The sequence below is a fragment of the Drosophila sulfurigaster genome, chromosome 2R (genome assembly GCF_023558435.1).
Source record: "Drosophila sulfurigaster albostrigata strain 15112-1811.04 chromosome 2R, ASM2355843v2, whole genome shotgun sequence".
NCBI classification, from domain to species: Eukaryota; Metazoa; Arthropoda; class Insecta; order Diptera; family Drosophilidae; genus Drosophila; species Drosophila sulfurigaster.
Window position 1 is genome coordinate 13448935 of NC_084882.1, and position 25255 is coordinate 13474189.

Genomic DNA, 25255 nt, shown 5'->3' on the forward strand with positions numbered 1-25255 from the left:
ATTTTATTAAATTAGAAATTCCCATAATTTGTAGTGGAATCAAAATAGGGAAAATGTTCTATGCAAAGTTTTAATTTTTTAAAAACATCGAATTGCAAGCTTTATTTAAAAATGGATACATCGATAGTGCTATAGAAGTTTATCCAGTAGAGAATCTCGACCTTTATATTATTTTCGCGAATTAAAAATTTTTTTAACAGCAGACATAAAAATTGTTTCAGAAGCTTTACAAAAATTAAGCGGATACTTTTCAGAATTTTTTTGTAAGAATTTCTGGATTGTACAGTATTTTGTAATGGTGTTCTTTAGGACATTTGTCGGTGCAAAGTGGTATAGATTGTAATTGATCTCGCGGTCACACTGTTGTCAAAGGCAAAGACGAGCGAAAGACGATAAATAATTTTTTATTTTTACTTTAATAACCGTGCTCGAAATGAAATTCTATTGTCGAAAAATGTTGGAAAGTGTGTTTGTGTGAAAAAATAGTGTAAACACATTGCCATTGTTGCAGAAATTAAAATTGAAAGAAGCAAATTGCTTGAAAGTATTTCCAATTGGAAATTGTGCAAACAGGGTGTCTGTTTGCGTATGAGTGTGTGTGCTTGTGCTAGTGACTGTGACTGTGTATGTGCCATCCTTAATTTTTTCGCACATATGTATGTATGTACATACATATGTATGCATGTGTATGTATGTAGCTGAACATTTTTCTCTAATATACCAACAATCGTGAGCGCGCGGACAGACACACAAGGCGAGCGAAGAGAGAGCAGAGCAAGCAGCACGGCGCACAGCCACAGCCACGGTACCCTTGCGAGAAAAGGTAAGTAATTGAGGTGTAATGTAATGTAATGTCCACCGATTTTGCCTGAAGGTCTGGTCTGCGCGTTACGGAATGCTCTTTCAATTCCTTGAACGCTCGCGTCGCGAGTCTCGTCTCTTTGCACAGCTGGCTTCACTACTAAAGCTGACATTGTAATATACTGAAATGAATCACATTCCAAAAGTCTAATTGGATATCAAGTATACGCATTGGTTTCCACTGAATAGTCATTTCAATAATTTGAAAATCGAAAGATGCGAATGGGTTTCGTTACAAATTATTACAAATGTTTTTGCTAGATAGAGCATGTTTATGATGAAAAGCGCTTTTCCAAACCAGTGTGCACTGTCATATTTGGGTCATTCAAGTACTGCGCCTGTCTGTTTGGTTCTTTGCCTGTGTTTGTTCTCTGTGTGTTGCTCCGCTCTTTTGGAACAGAACAGCACAGAAAGAAATGAAGGTGCGCAGCGCTCTCATTCTTTCTCTCGCGCTCTCTTGGTCCGTTGTGCATATAAGTTTTTTTCAAGTGGCATTTTTTTGTTGATTTAATGGTAATTGTAAATTAACGCACTAGTCGCAATTGTCATATTGTCAAATATACTTGTGCAATTTGCATTTTCTGTCTATTGCTGTTTTGACTGCCTTGCCTGCGTCGTGTGTGTGTATTGTTTGTGCTGGAATTTATGTGTGTGCATCTGTGTGTATGAGAATTTCTCGTGTTCTTATAAAAGTCAGAAAGAGAGCGATGCAGAGAGAGTGGGTGAGTGAGTTAGAGCAAGCGAGAGACAGAGAGTGAGCGCGCTGGGTTAGTAGCAATCGCAATACTGCTTGCTTGCTGTGGCTTGTGGGTGTGTGGTGGGGTGGAGTGGTTGGTTGTGGGTGGTTGCTGTGGGGAGACGTGAGGTGGAGTGATGCGGGACTGGCGCAGAGGTATTAGGATTGCTTGTTATTCTTTCTTTGTTGTTTTATTTGTGAAAAATATCTGCTACTGCTGCTATGTATGCACTGTCCGAGTGCTTGCTTCTCTGTACGTACGTATGTTTGTGTGTGTGTGTGTGCCTGTGTCTGTTTATGAGTTGAAGGTAGTAAATACATAAAAAAAAAATATTTTACTGTATGTATAAGAATAATATGTAATAGCAAATCAAAACTAAGCAACGACAACAGCAACATTGTTAAGGGCAACTTTAATTCAGCTTTATCTCGCAATATCTACATTTGTATGAATGTTTAAATGTAAATGTTCACACATACAACTGCATGTGGCAATATGTATGTGAATATGAATGTGTGTGTGTGTTTATCTCTTGAACGTTTCATAATTCGCGAGGCGACTTAATTCCAATGCTGACTAACGCAAATTCATCTCAATGCCCGAACGGAAGTGCAACGGATAAGAAGAATATGCGCTGCGCGTTGCTGTTGCCGTTGTCGTTGCCATTAAAATCGCGTTCTGTGTTCCCATTTTTCATCATCAATGCCAAGTCGTCGAGTGGCGACCTTGAAATTCATTTGAGCATTCAGTGTATACGCAATTTCCAGTATGTCAATGACCTAGAGTAACAGTTCCTATAGTCAGTGCTCAGAGTAAAGAGTGGAGAGTGTGGGAAGTGGGGAGTGGATAATAAAGAGTATGCCATCATCTAAATTTCGTTTATATTTTGCAGAACAACAACAACAAGCAACAAGAAGGGGGGAAGAGCGTTTTGTAACCACCGCAGCTGCAACCACGCGGCGCTGTCGACTTTACTCCTGCCAATAACCAGATCATCATAACAATACACACACACAAATAAGCACATCACATCACATACACGCACACACACACGCACACACAAGACAACAGCACAAAGAAGAAGTGAGGCGAAGCTGAAGCAATCAGCGCAATGTTTACGGGTAAACTGCAGATCAAGGTTTGCGAGGCAAGCGGCCTACGTCCAACAGATTTTCAAAAGCGCCACAATTTAACATTTGGCAAATTGGCCGATGAGCAGCTCATCGATCCCTACGTGTCCATAGATGTCGACGAGAGTCATTTCGGTAATTATCCAAACATTTTTTATATAAATGTTGGAAATGATTGCTAATCTTTACATATTCTCCTTGCAGATCGCTCGACAACAAGACCAAAGACGTTTGATCCGGTATGGAACGAACAGTTCGTCCACGACGTGACCAATGCGCGCAACATCAATTTAACTGTCTTTCATGATGCTGCCCTGCCGCCAGATGATTTTGTCGCCAACTGCATCATACCCTTCGAGGATCTCATGCAGAGCGAGTCGGGAGTGCCCGATCTATGGGTACGTTTGATTCATCCGATTTGCCATTTCTTTCAGTTTACTAATACTTTGTATCTATTTCTGTGTGACAGATCAACCTAGAGCCACAGGGCAAAATCCATGTCATTATCGAGCTGAAGAGCCGCAATGGTAGGCATGAGAATTATGGTTAGTTCTGTACAATATTTACCTTTGAGCATTGTAACCCTTTCGATTTTATAGATCAAGCCAAGGCCGATGCCGAAGTCGAGCAGACCGTCGCCGTTAACAAGGAGTTCAAAGAACGCGCCGGATTCAATCGACGTCGCGGTGCTATGCGCCGTCGTGTTCATCAGGTAATGTGATATCTTCGTATTTCGTATCTATCAATCGATCAGCAAAATGATTAATTACCCATTTTCTTCGACTTCACCTTGTGATAGGTTAATGGTCATAAGTTTATGGCAACATTCTTGCGTCAGCCCACCTTCTGTTCACATTGTCGCGAGTTTATTTGGTGAGTGAAATGCAATTTATTCCAGCATTTACCATGCTGTACTACAAACGTACTCACAGCCAGGCTGTCATCTACAGTACCATCTTTTTTATTTAAGTTGTAATTGATTTTGGAGTTTGATATAATTTACAACAAACCACAAAACATACACACACACGACACACAACAAAATACACGACACACATCAAAGCATTGGCATAACACTTTATTTTGATTTTATTATTTCTAACTAATATTTAGACACACACACACACACACATCTATTGATTTCGATGTACTTTTATGTATCGTAATCGTAACATACACAACTTTTTGGATTCCCACTACGTATTTTAGCTATCTTATACCGTTTACTTATAAGTTTTTTAAGTTGATCTTTTTTGCTCTTATCTAATTTTGAATTAACCAATTTTCACAATACCATAATACTTGGGGTTTTCTTGCGCCGTGGGCAACAGTTTTTCACTTGGTTCACTGGGTTCGTCTCGCATCCTCCATACACACACACACATATACTCTACTCTACATACAAAAACATATGCTTGACATTCATCTTTTGGTTCCGAGCTGAGGGTCTACTCCATTCTCTATATTTTTTTCGATTTTGATTTTTTACGCATATGTACATTCATGCCTACACATATAATAAAAAAAATACAATAAAAACACTCATCACTCAGTTATAAAAGAAATATATATGCAATAGCCACGGAATTTCTTGCCTTTTTGCAGGGGAATTGGTAAACAAGGCTATCAATGTCAAGGTATGTGTTCTGCTTAAAATTAAACAAGTAAAAAAGGAATTTCTTCAAGAGACCCAACAGTTTCTCAGAAGACAATTACATAAACAATTAAAAAATATTCAAAAACAAAAAAATATAACGATATCCATCACCACTTGCATTTGCTCGTTTAATTCGTTCGTTCGTTTGTTTGTTGTTTGTTTTGATGTTGTCCTGTTGTTTCGAATCCTGAAACAAAGCATTGTCCACAATTAGTATTAAGTACATATGCTATATTCAAATATCAAATTGGACTATCATTAGCATAGTTGATTCACTTTATTTTGTCGTCGTCGCTGCTCTTGATGCTTCTTTTCTGCATTCTGCAAATGTTCATGCACCTAAAGAAAGCACAAACCATTTTGTTAATGGTTTTGTTCAATACACATGCTACAAAACACTCATATTGTAACTATGTTTTACACTGTCTTGTTCCCGTACTAATCGTTAATTGATAAGATTTAATATCGCCAAGCAATTACACTTTCAAAGTAAGAGTCTAAGAGTCTTCTTAAGGTATTTCAAAATAATAAGCTAGTTATTTTACTTGATTCTTGGGAGTTTACAATTTAGTATTAGTAAAATAATTAAGAATTTGATTTAGACATAATTCGTAACTATTAAAAATAAATAAATTACAGTTGTTATTATTGAGACTTGGCAAGAAATCTTTTTCCTCTAAAAGATTAAAAGTAGGTTAAAAATAAAAACGAAACCCGATTATAATTTTTAGATGGCCTAAAAAAACATTTTGAAAAAGAAGCACAAAAATTGGAATTTTTAAGATTATCAGGAACTAGATATTCTAATATATATATACAATATATATTTTTATGGGGCGCCTTAGCTAATATTTTAAAACAAAAAGCTTTTGTTAAGTACTTATTTTGCCAAACTTATTTACGTTAAAAGTGATTCAATAATACCTTATTTTATTAGTAGTTACGAAAGATTCAGTTGTTAATTAGGTAAGGTGCGCTTTGCAAGGCTTAAACCCTAAATCTTTTAAGAGTCCAATTAACTTTAGGCACACATATGGTTTGAAGTTTAATTTTGCACGCCACAAAATGCATTTGCACACCGTGTGATTAAAATTTTTTTGATGTTTTTCATATGAATAAGCAAACTAATTTAATAATTCGACAATGACGCCAAAATTGAAACAACATACTCGAACACCTCTCACACACACATTATTCTTATTAGTATTATTATTATTGTACGTGATTACAACAAATTAATTACATGAAATGTAAGCTAATATTTAAGTGTGTGTCTAACAGCTGAATGTATTTTGTATACAAAATTAATTACTTTCAAAAGGTAGAATTGTAAATATATTCTTAGAACATCAATAGATATTTATACGTACTGCACTGCTGTGATTCGTTAGCTAAGTGAATTGAATTGAATTGAATTTGCCATGCACTTTGCCTTTCGAGCCGTGCGCAGGCTGAGAGAACTTTGATTGACTATGGGAATTAATGTGAGATTCTATTTTGGTTTAATCATTTCTAGTCTGCACATTAGTTGTACATAAAAAGTGCCATCTGTCTGTGGTCTCCAAATGTCCGGGAATGCGTGATGAGGTAAATATTGAGTTTTTGTTTGCGTTCAACCAGAGATTCATTTGTATCTTTCTATTATTGCCACTGCAGCAGCAGGCCAAAGTGGAAGTTGTGCCGGCCGGGCAGCGATTTAATGTGAATGTGCCGCATCGCTTTGTGGTGCACAGTTACAAGCGATTCACATTCTGCGATCACTGCGGCTCGCTGCTCTACGGACTGATCAAGCAGGGACTGCAATGCGAGACATGCGGCTTGAACGTTCACAAGCGGTGCCAAAAGAATGTGGCCAACACATGCGGCATCAACACCAAGCAAATGGCCGAGATACTCAGCTCGCTGGGCATCTCACCGGATAAACAGGGCCAGCAGCCCCGACGCTCCAAATACTTGAGTCAACCGGGTGGCGAGGACAATTATGGCGCCTCGTTGGGCGGCGAGGGTGGCGACGCTGCGCCAGGCGCCTCATTTCGCAGTGGCGCGCTGTCGGCCGACAGTTTGGCCACATCGACAACCACCTTGACTAGTGGCTACAACAGCAGTAGCTGCATGAGCTTGGCTGTCGGTGGCGGCGATTCGCGTCCTGGCAAATGCTCGCTGCTCGACTTTAACTTTATCAAAGTGCTCGGCAAGGGATCGTTCGGCAAGGTGATGCTGGCTGAGAAGAAGGGCACCGATGAGATTTATGCCATCAAGGTGCTGAAGAAGGATGCCATCATACAGGACGACGATGTGGACTGCACAATGACGGAGAAACGCATACTGGCCTTGGCCGCCAATCATCCGTTCCTTACGGCGTTGCATTCGTGTTTTCAGACACCGGATCGTCTGTTCTTCGTCATGGAATATGTGAACGGTGGCGATCTGATGTTTCAGATACAAAAGGCGCGTCGTTTCGAGGCGGCACGTGCCGCCTTCTATGCGGCCGAGGTGACGCTAGCGCTGCAGTTTCTGCACACCCATGGTGTCATCTATCGCGATCTGAAGCTGGATAACATACTGCTCGACCAGGAGGGACATTGTAAGCTCGCTGATTTCGGCATGTGCAAGGAGGGCATTATGAACGGCATGCTGACCACGACATTCTGCGGTACACCCGACTACATTGCACCTGAAATTCTAAAAGAGCAGGAGTACGGCGCCTCGGTGGATTGGTGGGCGCTGGGAGTGCTCATGTATGAGATGATGGCCGGTCAGCCGCCGTTCGAGGCTGACAATGAGGATGAGCTTTTCGATTCGATTATGCACGATGATGTCCTCTATCCGGTGTGGTTGTCCCGTGAAGCTGTGTCCATATTGAAAGGTGAGTTGAGTACACAAAAGTGATTAGTATTTAATAACATATTTTTGCTTTAGGTTTTCTCACCAAGAATCCTGAACAGCGACTGGGTTGCACCGGGGATGAGAATGAGATACGCAAGCATGCATTCTTCAATAAACTGGACTGGAAGGAACTGGAGAAGCGCAACATAAAGCCACCATTCCGACCTAAAATGGTAAGTATGTCGTCGTAGTTGTTGTTGGACATCTATTAATTCCATTATTTTTTAATAGAAAAACCCACGTGATGCCAACAATTTCGATGCCGAGTTTACCAAAGAGGAGCCGGTATTAACACCCATTGGCAACGAGGTTATACGTTGCATCAATCAGGACGAATTCGCTGGATTCTCGTTTGTTAATCCCAAGTTTGGGCCAGAGCGCAAGGTGTTCTAAGGCAGAAGAAGAAAGCAACCATTTTGGATGAGTGGACATGCGCTTAACGTTGGCGGGAAAAATGAACCAGCAAACTGGATCAGTCGAAATTTTAAGCACAGGGCAATTTATTTGCCGGGTTTTTAATTAGGTACAGACCTATGCTATTCTCTTAGCCTATTCCTAGCCCTAGCTTATCCCTAGCACTTGAAACTTAAACTTGATGAACTCTGCTTCCGTTGATAATTTTACGAACGCTTTATTGTTGTCTGTTTCCAGTTGTCGTCTTTATCTTTATTTCGTTTTAAGTTATCTGTTGGAATTTACAAAAAGCGTAGCTCTAAAATAACAAAAAACAAAAAAAAAAAAAAACATAAATCACAAACTAAAATGCAAATGAAAAAGAGAAGCAGAATCAGAAGCTGAGAATTGCAAGTTATATAGTATATACACAACACACACACACACACGTACGAAACACACATGTAGGTAGAGAAATGGATTGTATTCTACTGCAAAACTACAACAAATAATCAGAGAACGCGTAGAGATTCCTACATCGTCGTCATCTGCGACCAGTGCCAATAAACAAACAAACTTTACTATAAACTGTATACATACACACATGCACAAACCAAACAAACAATCAAACACAGACACACACACAAATAGGAGTTAAAGAATTTTGTTTATTGTTTATATATTTTATTTTTCTATCTGCACTGTCTGTTGTCCGCCAACAACAAAAATGATCCCATCGCTTTTGCTAGTGTTAAATGCTCAAAGCGTCTCGAAGCAAGGCGCCACTTTTGCAGATTATTACTATTACCCCCCTATATAGTATATCCCTTTAACATTATTATTGTATTGATTGCCAAAATAAGCCCCTGATCTAGTCAATGTTATTGCAAATGCTGCGCCATGCTATTTGTTATTAGTTTTTTATTTATTAATGTGTCGAATCTCAAGTTTTCGCACTTAAATGCAGACAACATCGCAAAACAGCGCTATCCCTAAACCAATAGCACTTTCTCCTATGCGAATCTCAAGAGAATGTCACAATAGTCCAACAAAAAGAAAATGAAAGAAAAAAAAAACAAATTTGTACACAGATACAACACACACACACAAAAGAAACACACGAAGAAAATATGAAAAATATTAGCCAAGTTAAAGCGTATTCGAACTCTTGCACAATTTCCTTCTCAAGTATTAAAGCGATATTATTTTAAAATTAACTTATTGTTATACATACAAACATAATATTAATACAACAAAATAAAGCCAAAAATAAATACATACACATACACGAACAAAAACACACACATAAATACATACGTACATTCATACGGACACAAACTTTTGAGCTAAACAAATGCAGAAATTTAAACAATAAAAACTAAGTGAATGAAACTAAGCTTAGTCATAACAAGAGAACAAAACAGAAAAACCAAAAAAAAAAACCAAAAAACAAAACATTTTAAATTCATAAATATATATACATATATATTTTATGGAAGAAAACAAACAAATTATAAATACATTCAAATGCAAAATGTGTTTAGCCCGTAAGTTGGAGAAAGTATAATATGTCAGTAAAGTAACAATGTAATGATATATTTGTATATGTATGTGTGTATATATATAAATGGAGTAATGAAAGTACGTAGATGTATTTGAATTATATATATACACATATGTATATGCACAAATAGAATAAAAATATAGTATACTTATGTGGAATATGCAGTTAAAACTGCTGATGAACAAACCAAGAACAAAAACAAATGAATGCAGAAACCGATGAAGTTTACAATGTATGTAATAATACCAATATTAAACAATTATAATAAATATATATGTGTTGATTTTAAAACCAAAGACTCAAACAACAAATACGATTTGCAAACAAAGATAGCATACAAAACAATAACAATAACAAACTGAAAACAAAACATTGCAGCAAACACAGTGCAGTGTGGCATCGAAATTTGTTACAACAAGAATAATGAAAATAATGATTTAATGTGTTTGATTGATTTGTATGTCAATCACATTGAATTAAATGGCATTGTCATTTGTTTTTGAATTTTGTTTTAATGTTGATTTGAGAGCAACTATAAAATTGACTTTTTAAAATGTACTACACAATTCTTGTGCTGCATTTACAGGAGCGCAAATCGATTGCCGAATACTAAGTTTGATAAATTTGTATGGAAAAACAAAAACCGCTAAACAAAAATGGCAGTATAGAACAAATTACTAACTGTAAGCAACATTGTTAACTAAACAAATGAAAAACATAAAGAAACTTTGTATGTAATGATAACAAAACCCAATGTGTAATAATAATAATAATAATAATATTAATATTTATGAAATAGCAAGCAGAGCGCTAGCGCTAGTTACCCATTTAAATGTTAACCTCAAGTATTCTCAAAAGCGCATTTTACTAAACCAAAATGAAGACAGGACAAGGTCAAATGCAAACCATATATATGAAAACCAGAAAACCAAAAAAAAAATAAATAAACAAATAAAAGTAAAATTAAAACTAAAAAACAAATGATATATACATAGATATATACATACATGTACATGTAAAAAGAAATACGACAATGCCGTTATTTACATACGCATCCAGCCAGCATACATATGTATTTACATTAGTTTATATCTATGAATCGCCTCGCTCGAGGAACAAGCAAACAAAATACAAAATACAAAAAAAAATAATTGTTGGTTGTTACCGAACTTGAAAGGCAGCAGCTGCATCGCATTGTGAAATAAGATACAAACACAAACACAAAAACAAAACAAACAAAATGTAACGCGTAACCTGAATAAAAACTAAAAGCAAAACGTACACAAAAAAGAGTTAAAAACAGAATGTTAGCTGTAAGACCATTTAAAATATTTTCAAATAACCGCCGTCACGGCCAACTGTAGAGCCTAGTTGTCCTAAATTGTAACGCATTGTTTTGTCTGGCTAATTAATTAATGCATTAACAACAACAACAAATACCATTCGAGTGCACGCTCATCCTACAGCAAACCTCTTTAATATTATCTACATTCATACATACTACTATATATACCAGGCCGATCTGATCGACGATCAAATTCAAACAGTTTTAAGGCCAACAAACAGCTTTAAGAGTTTTCAAATCAATAATTGGCAATTGCTGTGTCTCATCTTAAGAATTTTGCCATATTAACGTGAGAAAAATAACTTGAATAACTTTCTACAAGCAGAAGAAGTGCGAAGTATTCTATCTCATCACTATTAAGATACTACAATGCATACACAGTCACATGCCACGCCTACAAATACACCTTTTCATGTACCTTCTTCAATTTAGATTCTATAAATAGACAACATTTAAAAGTAAAAACCAAAATATAAAAGAAATTGAAAAGAAATGCAAAAAATTAAATCGTTAACTGATGTAAGACAAACAAAAACGCAGAAAATAGAAACTACTCACTGAAAGAATATTGAACTAAAGAAAAGAACAAAGTATTTAAACACATAAAATTATATTGAGAAGAAAAACCAAAACGTATAAATAATATTTAAGTTATGTTTAAAGAGAATGGATAAATAAGCTACAAAGAAAAGTCAAAAGTCAACAGTTGATATGTTGTAAAAAAAAAAAACAAACAAAAAAAATGAACTAAGGGAAGACAGTGAGTGTTATTCAAGCAACTAAATAAATGGTAAAAACAAAATGTAAGATGGAAGTGAGGAAAGATAACCAAAGAGAAAACCAAATTACTAAAAATTGATTTATAATTTTAAGTGAACATTTAATGAAGGAAAACTAATTAATAAATAAAGAGGTAACACCTATAAAAAATGTACCAAATTCGCATTTTCCTTCACATTTCAAATTTAACCTTGCGCGCCAACTGCTTGATCTGGCAACGCTAAACATTCAAGCAACCCTGCGCTGTGCACATGGTACTTTAACTAGTTGTAAGAGGAAGAAGCAAAACAAATTTACTCTCAACACGGCAGCAAGTGTAAATAAATTTTTAGATAAATTATGCCAAAAGTAAAAACGGAAAAGAAATCTCGCATACACAATGAGGTGCAAAAGCAAGGTAAATTGTTGTTTACAAAAATCATTAATCGAATTCACCAGCAACAAGTTATTTGACAGGCATTGTGTTCAACAAGGATTTCGGCCAGCATATTTTGAAGAATCCACTGGTTATTACCACAATGCTGGAGAAGGCAGCACTGCGAGCAACCGATGTGGTGCTGGAAATTGGTCCAGGTACTGGTAACATGACTGTGCGCATGCTGGAACGCGCTAAGAAGGTGATTGCTTGTGAAATCGACACACGACTCGCTGCCGAGTTGCAGAAACGTGTCCAGGCGACACCACTGCAACCCAAGCTACAGGTGCTTATCGGTGATTTTCTTAAGGCAGAGTTGCCATTCTTTGATCTGTGCATTGCCAACGTGCCGTATCAGATCAGTTCACCGCTGATATTTAAGCTGTTGCTGCATCGTCCACTATTTCGTTGTGCTGTGCTGATGTTTCAGCGAGAATTCGCACAGAGATTGGTAGCCAAGCCAGGTGACAAGCTGTACTGTCGCTTAAGCATCAATACACAGCTGCTGGCTCGTGTGGATATGCTGATGAAGGTGGGCAAAAACAATTTCAAGCCACCGCCAAAGGTAGAGTCAAGTGTGGTGCGTCTGGAGCCAAAGAATCCGCCGCCACCAGTCAACTTCACCGAGTGGGATGGCTTGACTCGTATTGCTTTCCTGCGCAAGAACAAAACGCTGGCGGCGACATTCAAAGTAAACTCTGTGATTGAAATGCTGGAGAAGAACTACAAATTGTTCCGATCGCTGAGGAATGAGGTAAGCAAAAAGTTAGTAATCGATTTGGTAATTTGTTTTAATGGTTTATGTTTTATAGCCGCTTGAGGAGAACTTTAACATGCAGGAGAAGGTCCTGGCTGTGCTGGAGGAGCAGGGCATGAGCACGACACGTGCGAGATCTATGGACATTGATGAATTTATGCGCCTGTTGCTGGCTTTCAATGCGGTCGGCATTCATTTCAACTGATGTCTAATTATAGTTACACATTATGCTTAAGAACTTGTTTAATAACTTCACAAAACTTTTGTATGTTAATTTGTTGCACACACAATTACAATAATATTATTGTATTGTTAAGCTCAAAGAGCGCATTTTATTGGTAGCGGCAGCGCAGTTCTCAACTAGTTTGATACGATACGATTTCCATTGATCAGTCGCTTTCGAATCTTGTTTTAATACAGTCGCATTTAATTACAAGAAAATGACTAAGTTTCACAAAGTTCACTTGCTGCTACTGCTTGTAATCAATGTGACGTTTACATTGGCTCAACAGCCGGATCCAGCTGTCAAAGAGGGTAGCTATCATCACATCGTAATATATTGCCATCCCTAATTGATTTCTGCAGCTTGCACTATGTATAAGCGCACGATTTTCGAGGAGCGTGTGGCCATCAGCTTTTTGATTCCCAATGCGCCTGTTACTTGGGAGTCCATCGATCATTGTCAGGGTTCGCGACCTTTGATTGTTGGCGGTCAGCCAGCTGATCCCAAGGAATTTCCCCATATGGCACGACTCGGCAATCGCAACAGCAAGAATGAAACGAACTGGTTCTGTGGCGGCACATTGATTAGCAATCGTCTGGTGCTCACTGCAGCCCACTGTCTCTTCTCCCTAGAGTACGTAACAACAGCTAAGTCAATGCCTTTGTAATCTCTCGTTGTGTTTTTCACAGTGGTGCGGTTAACGTTGTGCGCTTGGGGGACTTGGACTTTGCCAGCGAAACCGAAGATGCTGAACCCGAGGATTTTGGAGTGCTAAATGCCACCGAACATCCGGGATTTAAGCAATCTGAATTGTACAACGACATAGCGATTCTGGAGCTGGATCGCGAAGTCAAGTTCAATGCCTACAAACATCCTGCTTGTTTGCCCTTTGAGGATGGCAGCCAACAGGATAACTTCATTGCCATTGGCTGGGGTTATCAGAAGTTTGCCGGCAAGCCGTCGACCAAACTACTCAAAGTGAATCTCAAGAACTTTGCCGATCGTTGTGAATTGGCCAGAGAGATCGTAGAGCTGCCCAATGGCTTCGATCCAAAGTCGCAGCTTTGTGTTGGCTCCACTGATCGAAAGGACACCTGCAATGGCGATTCTGGTGGTCCATTGTTGACATATCACAAGGAGTTTCCCTGCATGTATCATGTGATGGGCGTCACCTCGACGGGCATTGACTGTGACACGCCCAATGTGCCCAGTTTGTATACGCAAGCTCACAATTATTTGGACTGGATCAAGCAGCAGTTGGCAGCAACAGCGACGCGCCACAAATGATGGAAGAATATAATCAACAAATATACCATATAAAATTGTCATTGAGAATTACAAATACAAAGCAAATATTATTGCTTATTCTATGCATAGATTATAATTAAGTGTTGGAAACGAGATTTGCATGTGTTATCTACGTATTTAATAGATTTCCTGAAATCGACACGGCTCAAGTTCGCAGCTCAGTAAACAAATTTAGTTACTTTAATCGCTCTTCGTAATGCAGTTGCTGTTGTCGCTATTGCCGCTGTTACTGTCGCGGATCTTTGCCCAAGATGCAGACGTTGTCAACTGTAAGCTCTGCTATTGACTAAGTGTTTTATACGGTTTATAAAAGTAACAATGCTCTCACAGCCTGCACTCGCTACAAGCAACGCGTTTTTGATGTACAGCAAGGCTACAGTTTTCTATTACCTGGTGCGCCAGTCACCTACAAAACGCTCGACACCTGCCGCAAGTACACGCCTCTCATCGTTGGTGGCAAGCCGGCTGAGGCCAAAGAATTCCCCTTCATGGCACGCTTGGGCAATCGGAACAGTAAAAATGAAACGGATTGGTTCTGTGGCGGCACCTTGATCAGCAATCGTCTGGTTCTCACTGCTGCCCATTGTTTCTTCTCGGATAGGTAGAAAATAATGTGCTTGCTCTTGCGTATTTCTGATTTGTCAACTCTATTCTTACAGTGGTGCCATCAATGTGGTGCGTCTGGGCGAACTGGAGTTCAACAACGATAAGGATGACGCACAACCTGAAGACTTTGGTGTACGCAAATCCACCGAACATCCAGCTTACGAATATGGTCTCCTATACAATGACATAGCCATCGTTGAGCTGGATCGCCAAGTCAACTTCAACGTCTATAAAGTGCCCGCTTGTCTGCCCTTTGAGGATGGCAGCCGTCAGGATAGCTTCATTGCCACCGGATGGGGTCACACCACATTTGCAGGTTCAGACTCCAATGTGCTACGCAAAGTGAAGCTAAATGTCTTAGGCAGCGACAGGTGTCCCATGAGCGATGAAATCATTGAGCTGCCTAATGGCTACAATGCCACTACACAGCTGTGTATTGGTTCCAACGAGCAGAAGGACACGTGTAATGGTGACTCTGGTGGCCCGGTGATAATGTATCATACGGAATATCCCTGTATGTATCATGTGATGGGCGTCACCTCGTTGGGCATTGGTTGCGGCATTCCTAACACGCCCACTTTGTATACGCGCGTGCATTTCTACTTGGATTGGATCAAGCAGGAGATGGCTAAAGTTAGCTAAGAATCTTGGAAGTCGTGGATACGTAATTAAAGATGAATGATTTCTCGGAAATGGGGTTTTTATAAAGTAGTTTTGTTAGTTAACTTACAGAGATGTTCAACGCGGCGTATGCGCAACAATTGCTTTAGATGATCATCATTCGAATAAACAGCTGATTCGTCTAGCACTCTCACTCTCTTTCTCTGTTTGCCAAGTTCAAACCAGTCCAGAGCGCAAAGTTGAATTCGCTGTCAAGTTGAAGGCAATTTGTTTTTCCCCAAACCGGTTGCTCAGTCTCCAATTGTGTATTTGGTAAACAAAGTCAAAGCTTAAAGATGTGGTGGGTGCTGCTGCTGCTGATGCCGCTGATGGCATCACAACCAACAATTTTGGCTCAAAACCCAGACATAGTCAACTGTGAGTAGGAAATAAATGGATCGCTTCTGATCCTTTTCATACCTCTGGTATTTTGGACAGCATGCACTCAATTCAAAAAAGGATGTGTTCGAGGAAGAGGTGGCCTACAGTTTTCTCTTTCCCAATGCACCCATAACCTATGAAACCGTGGACAATTGTCGTCGCTACACGCCGTTGATTGTGGGCGGTCAACCGGCTGATCCCAAAGAGTTTCCTCACATGGCCCGTATTGGTCACTTTGATGGACAGCAGCAGCACATCGAATGGTTTTGTGGCGGCACATTGATTAGCCACCAATTCGTGCTTACTGCCGCCCATTGCTTTGAGTCCGAGCAGTGAGTGAAATTGTGAACACAACAAAGCATGCGGGAATTAATGAATTTGCTCAATTTTAGAGGCGAGGTGAATGTGGTACGTTTGGGTGACTTGGAATTCGATTCAGAGCAAGATGATGCATTGCCCAAAAATTACGGTGTCCCAATATTATTATCTGCATCCCAACTTTAATAGCCCAGAACTCTACAATGACATCGGCTTAATTAAATTAGCTGAAACTGTGATATTCGATCGTTACAAGCATCCGGCTTGTTTGCCCTTTGAAAGTGGTGAAAATATAAATGAGTTTATAGCCGTTGGCTGGGGCAGCACCAACTTGGCAGGCAGATCATCGGCGAAATTGTTAAAGGTCAAATTGGATCGCGTTGCAGATGATGTAAGTTTAAGAACAAACAAACATATTTACCTTTATAGCATTTCCTTGTTTGTTTGCTAGGTGTGTCGCCGCGTTCTTGAGCCAAGCGAAGAGTATCCTACAGGTTTTACGCCCATTAGCCAAATGTGCGTGGGCTCCTCAAAGCCAATGGACACTTGCAATGGCGACTCCGGTGGACCACTACTTGTCTATCATAAGGAATATCCGTGCATGTATCATGTGATGGGCATTACGTCTGCCGGAATTTCTTGTGGTACTCCGCACATTCCCAGCGTTTATACTCGCGTACATTACTATTTAGATTGGATCAGGGAAACTATGTCAAACAATCACTAATATAACCGTTCAAAGCAAGAAAAGTGCTCGTTATTATTTGAGATTGCAATTTGACGATCTGGCAAGGCTGTCAGCAAAATTGGTATTTTTAAATAGCTGCAATATACTTGACGGCAAGAATACTAATATTATAGTTTCTTACACAAACATTATGCAGTTTTTAAGACGATGTTATATATATATATTATAATTTGTTATTCTTGTAATGATTCATTTTACTTCAGCTATATAAAAATAAATAAATAAAATACCAAAAGCACCACTTTACAGTGACTAAAAGTTATTTCGTTACTGCGACTCGCATGTAACGAGCAACCACCCCTCAACTATCGTCCATCACTATTGTTGTTTACAAAAAAAAACATTAATTAAAGTTGTGGAAATACAACAAAAATTTACACGCGCGAAAAAAAAAACAACTAGCAAATAAAAAATGTAAACTGGGTTAAGCCTGCAAAATAGACCTAACGTGATTTAAGTAGATGGTAAGCGCACTGCTGTGCGATTAGAATTCCTTTCGCTTTTTGTGGTGCGTGCGACGCACATTAATACATTACATGTATGTGGAATTGAGTCCGAAATCAAACAACAACAGCATGGAGCCGGATGAACTGCATCAGGCCCAGATGCCCGATGTGGTGCAAACGTATAAGACGCGGGCCAAAGTCAATCCGGCCAAAAAAGATAATGAGAAACGGCGACGCAAGGATGCCATGCGAAAGGTAATTAGCGTGCATGTGCGTACGCATGTTTTGAGTGTGAGTGGCTTTATCGGTGTATGTGTGAGTTGTGACTTGCATGCGATTATTTACATGCGGGAATATAGAAGTGTGTGTGTATGTGTGCCTACCTTTAGTACAGGTAGTTTACTAGTCACGAACTAACTACTTTGTAGACACCTATGGACAACATCATTAGTGGTGCGCCTTTACTATATGTGATAGGTAACTGGTTCCAATTGGCTGCAAATATTTCTATGCAAGTGTGTGCTTCAGATTGATGATATGCATTTATTGAATTATAGAATATTAATTATACATTTAAATATAATTTAAATTCCACACTAATAATTAAAATAATTGTTTGTAATTTGTTTATTTAGTTAATATTTAACTAAATTAATGAAGTGATAATAATTTATGGATTTGTGTGTTTGTAGGTGTCGCTAATCTTACGCAAATGTGACACTGTGCGTACAGCAGAGGATCGACAATTTCTCGAGAAGCATCCGGATATTGTGAAAACCACGAAGAAACGTAAGGAACGCATCGAGATCTACAAGGAGCGCGTAGTAGAGAAGGAAGATGAACCGCATGTCATTGAAGCCAAGGTGGAACAGCTGGCCAACATTGTGTCGCAAGCCAAACACTTGATCTGTTACACTGGCGCGGGCATCAGCACGGCAGCTTTAATCCCCGATTACCGAGGTAGTCAGGGCATCTGGACCCTTCTGCAGAAGGGAAAGGACATAGGCGAACATGATCTGTCCAGTGCCAATCCCACCTATACGCATATGGCGCTGTACGAGCTGCATCGTCGACGACTGCTGCGTCATGTGGTCTCCCAAAACTGCGATGGATTGCATCTGCGTTCGGGGTTGCCGCGTCAATCGCTCTCCGAGATCCATGGCAATATGTACGTGGAGGTGTGTAAGCATTGCAAACCGAATGCCGTATATTGGCGACAATTCGATGTGACCGAGATGACTGCTCGCTATTGTCACAAAACGCATCGGCTGTGTCATCGATGCTCGGAGCCACTGTACGACACCATTGTGCATTTTGGCGAGCGAGGGAATGTGAAGTGGCCCCTCAATTGGGATGGTGCGACACAGCATGCGGAGCGAGCGGATGTTATACTCTGTTTGGGTTCTAGTCTCAAGGTGTTGAAGAAATACACATGGCTGTGGCAGATGGACAAACCTGCGCGTCAACGGGCCAAGATCTGTGTGGTTAATCTGCAGTGGACGCCGAAGGATAGCATAGCGAGTATTAAGATCAATGGCAAGTGCGACAATGTGATGGCGCAACTGATGCGTGTGCTCAACATTACGGTGCCCGTGTACAGCAAGGAGAAGGATCCCATCTTTGCTCATGCCACTCTACTAATGCCCGAAGAGCTGCACACGTTGACGCAGCCGTTACTAAAAACTGCCGACGAGGAGGAGGCAGGGGATACGCAATCCTGCACCACTACCACCGAGGAGACGCAGGATTCGATTATATCTGGCGATAGCTATAGTGATCTGCCCATTGGCAAAGGTCCGCGCATACGCACTCCCATCAAGAATGGGCATCGCATCAAGACGAATCTGGAGATGCGGCAAAAGTTTGCGAGAAGCGTGACAGAGATGCCACAGCCAGAGACTGAAGTGCAGCTAAAGACAGAGGAGATGGAAACTGAAGTGAAAACAGATATCAAAGTGGAGACTGAATCGCTGCCGCCTTGTGAGCTGAAAGAGGAACCAAAAGAGGAACAGCAGCTGCCTGAAACTAGTCTGACAGAGAACTGCATCAAGCAGGAGGAGGCAGAAGCGCTGCCCAAGCTGGAGCTGCTGACGCCCAAGAAAGAAGAGCCACCCGGCGAACTGACCAATGGTCAGGATCACAAGCTGGCTCCCATGGAGCTGCCCAAACTAGTCGCCATACAACAGAAACCCAGTCTGTGCCTGCTGCCCGTGGAGTTGCGCCTAGAGGCGCGTCTGGAGCCCACTGTGGGTAGCTTGGCACCCGTGCAGCTGCCCCCGCTGGTGCCAATTGGTGCGCCACTCTACACACCCTTTGTGCAGCCCCAGACACAAAATGGACTGCCGCCAGCACTGCAAGCACTTAATCTACAAAGCGATAGCGCCACCTGCTCAGCAGAATCCAACACTGACTACGACGAAGATGAGGAGGAGGAAGAGACGGAGGAGCAGTGCGATATGGCGCAAATGGATTTGCTGCGACGACGGCACAGCGATGGCGATCATGAGCTGCTCCTGCAACTGCCCAGCTGGTATGACGCCAAGTATGCCTACTCGGGACTACACAGCATTCTGATACCGCCACCATCGGATCTCAACATCTGGAACACGCAGGTGGTGCCGAACTTTGCCATGAATCGTTCCGCAGCTGGCTGTGAGTTCTGCTTTGATCGCTATGCGGAGCTCGACTGTCAGTTCTACAGTCGCTGGCATCTCAACCAGCGCAAGCATAAGAAACGAGCGCGCAGTGGACGCTTTGTGGTCTGTGAATGCTGTCCGACCAGCGACGATGGTGATGACTACGATGAGAACATCTCGTTGGCGCACATTGCGGCCGCCGAGACAGCGAAGCGTCGCCTCCAGCTGAGCCACAGTTTTCCACGCAAGCTGGCACGCACTCAGGCTGGATGGTATGGCAAGGGCTATAAGAAGGGACGCAAGCGGAGGTAGATGCGATTCCAGAGATTCCAGCCCCCTCCTCGAATCCATTTCGAGGCCGATGCAGTTCGCCAATTTAATAGTATTGTAGCTGTAAGCCTAGTATTAATTGTAGTTTGTAGTGTCGTCGCTCGCATTAATTGTTTAATTGTGTTATTTTAATATTATTTGTATGAAATGTGCTTACAACATCACTGAACACAATCGATCGAAGAGTATTCTATATATAGATATATATATTGTAAATGTTTGTCCAATTGGTCCAATTTAGTTTGTAAGTTGCGTGTAAATTTGGTCATGCTATTTTTTGACAAAATCGTTTTAAAGAATGTGGTTCAAGCACCTTTGTATTTCTATTTTTTTGTAATCTTGTCAGGAAGTTTTTTTTTATTTGATGTCATGCAAAATACATATAACTTATAGGAAAAAAAACTTGGTTTGTGTTTATACTTAATTTATTTAAAATACAATTTATATGCTTTATAATTTCATTAACTTAAACATATAATATTGCTATTCTAGTTTTTAGTTTTGCCTTCGTATAAGTGTGTGTGTGTTGTGTTTTTTCTGTGGTTTCGAAGAGATTCAACTTGCAACAACAAAAAAAGTGAACACAACGGACAAGAGTTGTCAGTGTGTGTGTGTAAGTGTGCTGGTGTGTGTGTGTGAGTGTGTTGGTTGTGGGTGGTGTGCTTATCAACAGAAGGAGACTTTACAAAACACCTAAGCAATAATTCAAAAAAAAGGACAAAACAATTAATTGGGAAAACAGATAGAAAGAAATAAATGACTGACTGTAAAACTTAAGCTGCGGTGGCAAAAGGCCCAAAAAATACAATAATAATAATAATAGCATAAATAAGCAAGTTTACGCACAGAAAATACACTAAAAAGAAATAATTCGTGTAAAAAGCTAAAAAAGAAATAATTCTTGTAAAAAAGCTGCCCAGGACGCAATATCAACAAAATTGTATATACCAAAGTAGTGTAGAAGAAACCCCGAAAACATACATAATAGATAGTTAAGATAGATAGATAGTATACATATGGCCAAGAGCACACTAATAATAATATGATTTTGGCTGAGATATGAAGAAGAAATAAGTTAAGCGCGCGCTTAGAGCACACAACAAATTGAGAACTAATGGGAACATAGCTGTGGAGGGAAGGAATCGTAGGAGTGCTGGAAAGGAATGGTTGGTTGGTTATCATCATCAACATCATCTTAGGCAAGGGAGCTGCGAAAGCTGCAGCTGGTTAGGCCACATAAATGAACATATTGATGTCGTCGTCATCCCGTCGCATATACTTGTGCTCGATTAGCCACTCGAGCTGCTCCTTGATCATCTTCTTTGATGGCAGGAACATGTTCTTCAGTATATCGATAAGCTCCGCCTGTCAAAAAAAAAAGGAATATATTAATTATTGGCAAATATACATAGATAGAGAAAAAATTGACTCACCTGCAGTGCTGCATTGTTCATGCGTTTGCGCACCTTCATGATCTTAATGATGGCTTCCTGGGTGCGCAATATGCGCAGCTGCACAATGGACTGATTGTCCTCCTGCTGTGAGCGCTCTGTGCTCAGCTGCAGGCGACCAATAAGATTGAGCTGCAAATGAGAGAAGGATAACAAATGAATTCCGATTGAATAAGCAAATATTAATAGTTTATAAAGGATATTGGCAATAAGCAGTAAATACCATAGGTAACAATCAAAAGCTAATTAAAAAATGGTCTTTTCGATGTCTCAAAATCTGTTGAATTTATAAAATTGTTGAAGCTATGTATGTTGTCGATAGACAAAGAAAGCTTTTAAAAGCTTGTTAAATTGTTGTTAATTTTAAGCAATTTTTGCTCTGCGCCTTTGTGATTTTTTTAGTCAAATCATCCATCATATATAATATATAAAGCGTTCTTTGTTCTGACTGACTTACTAATTCACTGACTGATTAAACTTGAACTATATGACAAGGGACTATAAAGGGAGAGAGGGGATAAGCACATATACAAGATACTCCCGGTAAGCTAACATTTTTAAGAATTTTTAATTCAAAAACTTCATAAATATTTATATCTAAATGCAAAGCTAGAATTGCTGCTGTCTGGTTTCTTATATCTCTCACCTTGCCACGTCGCTGAGATTTGCCATTCTTGACAATGGCAAACTCCTGATTGATATAGAACATGGTGTTCTCAGCAAAATCTTTGGGCGAACCAATGGCCGTTGGCTCCATGAGCAGTATCTGCTTCTTGATTTTCGGGAAGGCGACCAGCGACCACAGCGTGCGTCTCAGCTCAGGATCTGTGTGGAAATACGATGATTAAACCATTTTCATAAATAGTTTAGTTTAAAAGTTACCTGGCAGCTCGGTGGCCAGACGTAGATTCTCATAGGAGATCTTATCGTGCTGCCTTTGGTTCCAGGCAAAGAGCACAGCCATTTGAAAAGTGGTCACATCGAGATCATAGCGACCAAAATTGTTAACGAACGTGATGGTGCCGTTGCTCATGTGATGATACCATTGCAGTTTGCGGCCGGAATGCTTCTTCTTGTAGAACTCCTCCACATCGGGTATGTAGTCCTCCAGTTCGATGGGCAACGACACCGAGACACGCTCCGAACATCGCGCCCAGGCGCCCGCATTGAGTATTTTAATATTGATGGCATCGTGCCGACTTATCGAATTACGGAATTGAGTATTTAGATCTTCACTGACCTGTTGTGGGAGTTAGGCAACGAGTTAGTTATAAGAAATTGTAGATAAACAGATTTAAAACGCACCTTAATGTCCTGGAACATGCGAGCCAGCCGATTGACATAGTCTGCCGGCATGCCCACCTCGCGTAGCCACTCGACAATGTCCTCCTCCTTTTCGCTGTCCGCACTCGTGCCCAAAATCAAGCTGCAAACATAAACATTTTTTAATTAAAGTGTTTTCTAAGCAAATTCTATTCAACTTACCGTCGCGTTAAGTGCACCTTGTGGTAGCGCATAAAGACATCCTTGTTGTTCACATACTTGAGCACGAGCAGCACATCTCGAAGACGCGCATCGATCTGCTCGCTCGTCAATCTTTTGCTGAGCGGCGTACGACGCAACAGCATGTCACAATAGTTGGCCAAGAGCTCGGGGCATTTGCTTTCGGGCGCCGTGTATTTGACGCCACGATTCGCAATGCTTGTGGGCAGCTCCATTTTGAACACACTGGTGTCGTTGACCACCATCTTGAAGGCAATGTCGCGGGCAGTGAGGAAGCGCGGATCATCGTTGAAGGCATTGCGCACCAGATCGCTGAACTTGTTAAACAACTCCAGCAGCCGTTCCACATACTTCTCCGAGTCCTGTGTGATAATCTCCGATGCCGACTGCATGTCCGCCAAACCCGCGGACTTAATGTGCCGCTGCAGATCCCCCATCATTGCCTCGACACCCTCGCCGTCTAGCACACGATCCATGAGGCGAAACATTAGATTTAAACGATCCGTTTCATAGTCCCGTATCAGCGCTGGACACTCGGCTATTATCGAATTCAAGTGATCCACAATCAGAACTTTGACCAGCCGACATGTGAGTATATTAAAGCTGCTGGGTTCCAAATAACGCTTTGCTCGCACCTCCTCCTCACGCAGCTTGGCATCTGCATATTTCATGTACGCCAGTACTCCATTTTCCTGCTGCTGCTCCGTGGACTTCAAGCGATAGAAATCGGCTGTGGCCTTTAGATATGCCTTCTCAAAGTGCTCGCGATATATCTCCAGTTTGTCCTCCGCATTCGATGACAGATTCACATAGCTTTCACGCACTCCGACCACCAACTGAGCATCGTAAGCGTCGCCGTTGCGCTCGGCGTGCACAATCTTCATGGCCGACTCCTGCAGACGATCCTTAATGTCGTGAAAGATGTGCTTGTTCCATGAGTCCAGCATTAGCTTGCGCACCGGACTATCCTCGGTAATGCCCTTCTTGGAGCTGGACGCGGCACTAGCCGAATTACTTGCTGCACTTGTGGTGCTGGAGGCGCCTCCAGACGATGATGTGGCGGCCGCTGCTGCGGCCGATGTGGAGGCTTTTGTGGAGGAACTGCTGGAGGATGCTGCCTGATTGCTGGACGAAGAGCCGCCAGCAACAGCAGCTGCATTCGATGTGGACGCGGCGGATGTGGACGAACCAGATCCCGAGGCCGAACCCGATCCTGACGGCGGCTTCACTTGCGGCGACTGTTCCAGCTGGCGGAAGGGCAGTGGCAGGTAATTGGACTGTGTGAAGAATTTCCGCCATTCCACGATGTAGGTGGCCAGTAGCGCCTGTTCGCCCCGTTGCGCCTGCACTTTGGATTGCGCTTGCACAATGAACTCAACGATGTCCTGCTGCAAGCCATCGTAAATTTTGGCGGCACCCTTCTCGTCCCACAAGCATACGAAATGGACGCCAAAGAAAAGATCCTGCCATTCGCGTTGCGACACCGTCTCCTGGCGCAGCAGCTTGAGCACAATTTTCCTTTTCTCAGGCCATACTTCGTCGAAGATGTCGCGGTCCCGTTTGCCTATCGCCCGCAGCATTGTGTCGTGTGTTGATCGCAATCTCTTTGTCTCTGTCTCTGCCCGCCACCACCTTTGTTGCGTTCTCAACAATTATGGCAATTATAGATATAAAACCAAAGCAACACAAAATTTATTGTGATCAACGCTATTCGCTCTCCGCCTATAAGCGGCCGATTACCGATTTTTCCGACCGATTTATTGTTATGAAAATGCGATAGCACGCACTAACAGTGCATTAACAGAACCATAACAAAGCACAGCTGTTATTTAACACTATCGATTATTATTTTTTCAATATTACTTATATAAAAGAAAGATATTAATTATATTTGAGTCCAATATACTGAGAAAAGTAATTTATTTTGCTAATAATTGCTTATGTACGTTGGGAGCTTTCGACCTGTAGTCATAGTGGCCTGCAAGTGCGATGACAATTTGAAACATATCGCATGTTACGCTTTCGATATGTTAAAATTTGTAGCATACTTGCAATAATGTAACGTTAAATGGTGACTGGCAATTTGAGGCAGTGTGGCCAGAATTTGGTTTATTATTTAT

The 25255-nt window shown here is 40.9% G+C and overlaps 7 protein-coding genes across 10 annotated transcripts; 6 read left to right on the forward strand and 1 right to left on the reverse strand.

Moving 5' to 3' along the window:
- Nucleotides 1-358: 358 nt before the first annotated feature.
- LOC133839379 (protein kinase C) lies at nucleotides 359-11361 on the forward strand. Of its 4 annotated transcripts, none has more exons than XM_062270885.1 (11): nucleotides 359-823; nucleotides 2491-2863; nucleotides 2933-3126; nucleotides 3198-3255; nucleotides 3328-3440; nucleotides 3528-3601; nucleotides 4334-4365; nucleotides 5902-5972; nucleotides 6042-7251; nucleotides 7305-7444; nucleotides 7503-11361. In XM_062270885.1, exons 2-11 carry the CDS (start codon nucleotides 2710-2712, stop codon nucleotides 7662-7664), a joined length of 2208 nt encoding a protein of 735 aa, XP_062126869.1. In that variant the 5' UTR covers nucleotides 359-823; nucleotides 2491-2709; the 3' UTR covers nucleotides 7665-11361. The 4 variants fall into 4 exon arrangements, with proteins under 4 accessions (XP_062126869.1, XP_062126868.1, XP_062126871.1 ...); XM_062270884.1 differs by having other exon boundaries at nucleotides 360-823; nucleotides 3198-3273; XM_062270887.1 differs by lacking the exons at nucleotides 359-823; nucleotides 2491-2863; nucleotides 4334-4365 and having other exon boundaries at nucleotides 3035-3126; nucleotides 3198-3273.
- A 237-nt stretch (nucleotides 11362-11598) lies between these two features.
- LOC133839385 (probable dimethyladenosine transferase) lies at nucleotides 11599-12878 on the forward strand. The gene is made up of 3 exons (XM_062270895.1): nucleotides 11599-11750; nucleotides 11810-12522; nucleotides 12581-12878. The coding sequence occupies exons 1-3, from the start codon at nucleotides 11693-11695 to the stop codon at nucleotides 12728-12730; spliced, it is 921 nt and encodes a 306-aa protein (XP_062126879.1). The 5' UTR covers nucleotides 11599-11692; the 3' UTR covers nucleotides 12731-12878.
- A 24-nt stretch (nucleotides 12879-12902) lies between these two features.
- Nucleotides 12903-14124, forward strand: LOC133839383 (venom protease). The gene is made up of 3 exons (XM_062270892.1): nucleotides 12903-13059; nucleotides 13111-13381; nucleotides 13438-14124. The coding sequence occupies exons 1-3, from the start codon at nucleotides 12966-12968 to the stop codon at nucleotides 14033-14035; spliced, it is 963 nt and encodes a 320-aa protein (XP_062126876.1). The 5' UTR covers nucleotides 12903-12965; the 3' UTR covers nucleotides 14036-14124.
- Nucleotides 14125-14127: 3 nt separating this feature from the next.
- On the forward strand, nucleotides 14128-15470 carry LOC133839384 (venom protease). Its single transcript, XM_062270893.1, has 3 exons — nucleotides 14128-14325; nucleotides 14387-14657; nucleotides 14716-15470. The coding sequence occupies exons 1-3, from the start codon at nucleotides 14253-14255 to the stop codon at nucleotides 15302-15304; spliced, it is 933 nt and encodes a 310-aa protein (XP_062126877.1). The 5' UTR covers nucleotides 14128-14252; the 3' UTR covers nucleotides 15305-15470.
- Nucleotides 15471-15739: 269 nt separating this feature from the next.
- Nucleotides 15740-16904, forward strand: LOC133836696 (serine protease snake-like; the record flags this gene model as incomplete). Its single annotated transcript, XM_062267285.1, is given in 4 exon segments — nucleotides 15740-16035; nucleotides 16096-16177; nucleotides 16179-16412; nucleotides 16473-16904. Coding segments are annotated over 4 exon segments (888 nt in total), but the record flags the coding sequence as incomplete, so codon positions are not given.
- Nucleotides 16905-17090: 186 nt separating this feature from the next.
- Nucleotides 17091-20973, forward strand: LOC133839378 (NAD-dependent protein deacetylase Sirt7). Its single transcript, XM_062270883.1, has 2 exons — nucleotides 17091-17470; nucleotides 17908-20973. The coding sequence occupies exons 1-2, from the start codon at nucleotides 17306-17308 to the stop codon at nucleotides 20161-20163; spliced, it is 2421 nt and encodes an 806-aa protein (XP_062126867.1). The 5' UTR covers nucleotides 17091-17305; the 3' UTR covers nucleotides 20164-20973.
- On the reverse strand, nucleotides 20589-24882 carry LOC133839377 (cullin-5). Its single transcript, XM_062270882.1, has 6 exons — nucleotides 23118-24882; nucleotides 22938-23058; nucleotides 22515-22872; nucleotides 22279-22457; nucleotides 21615-21764; nucleotides 20589-21546 (listed from the first exon to the last, which is right to left on the reverse strand). Exons 1-6 carry the CDS (start codon nucleotides 24713-24715, stop codon nucleotides 21409-21411), a joined length of 2544 nt encoding a protein of 847 aa, XP_062126866.1. The 5' UTR covers nucleotides 24716-24882; the 3' UTR covers nucleotides 20589-21408.
- Nucleotides 24883-25255: the final 373 nt, after the last annotated feature.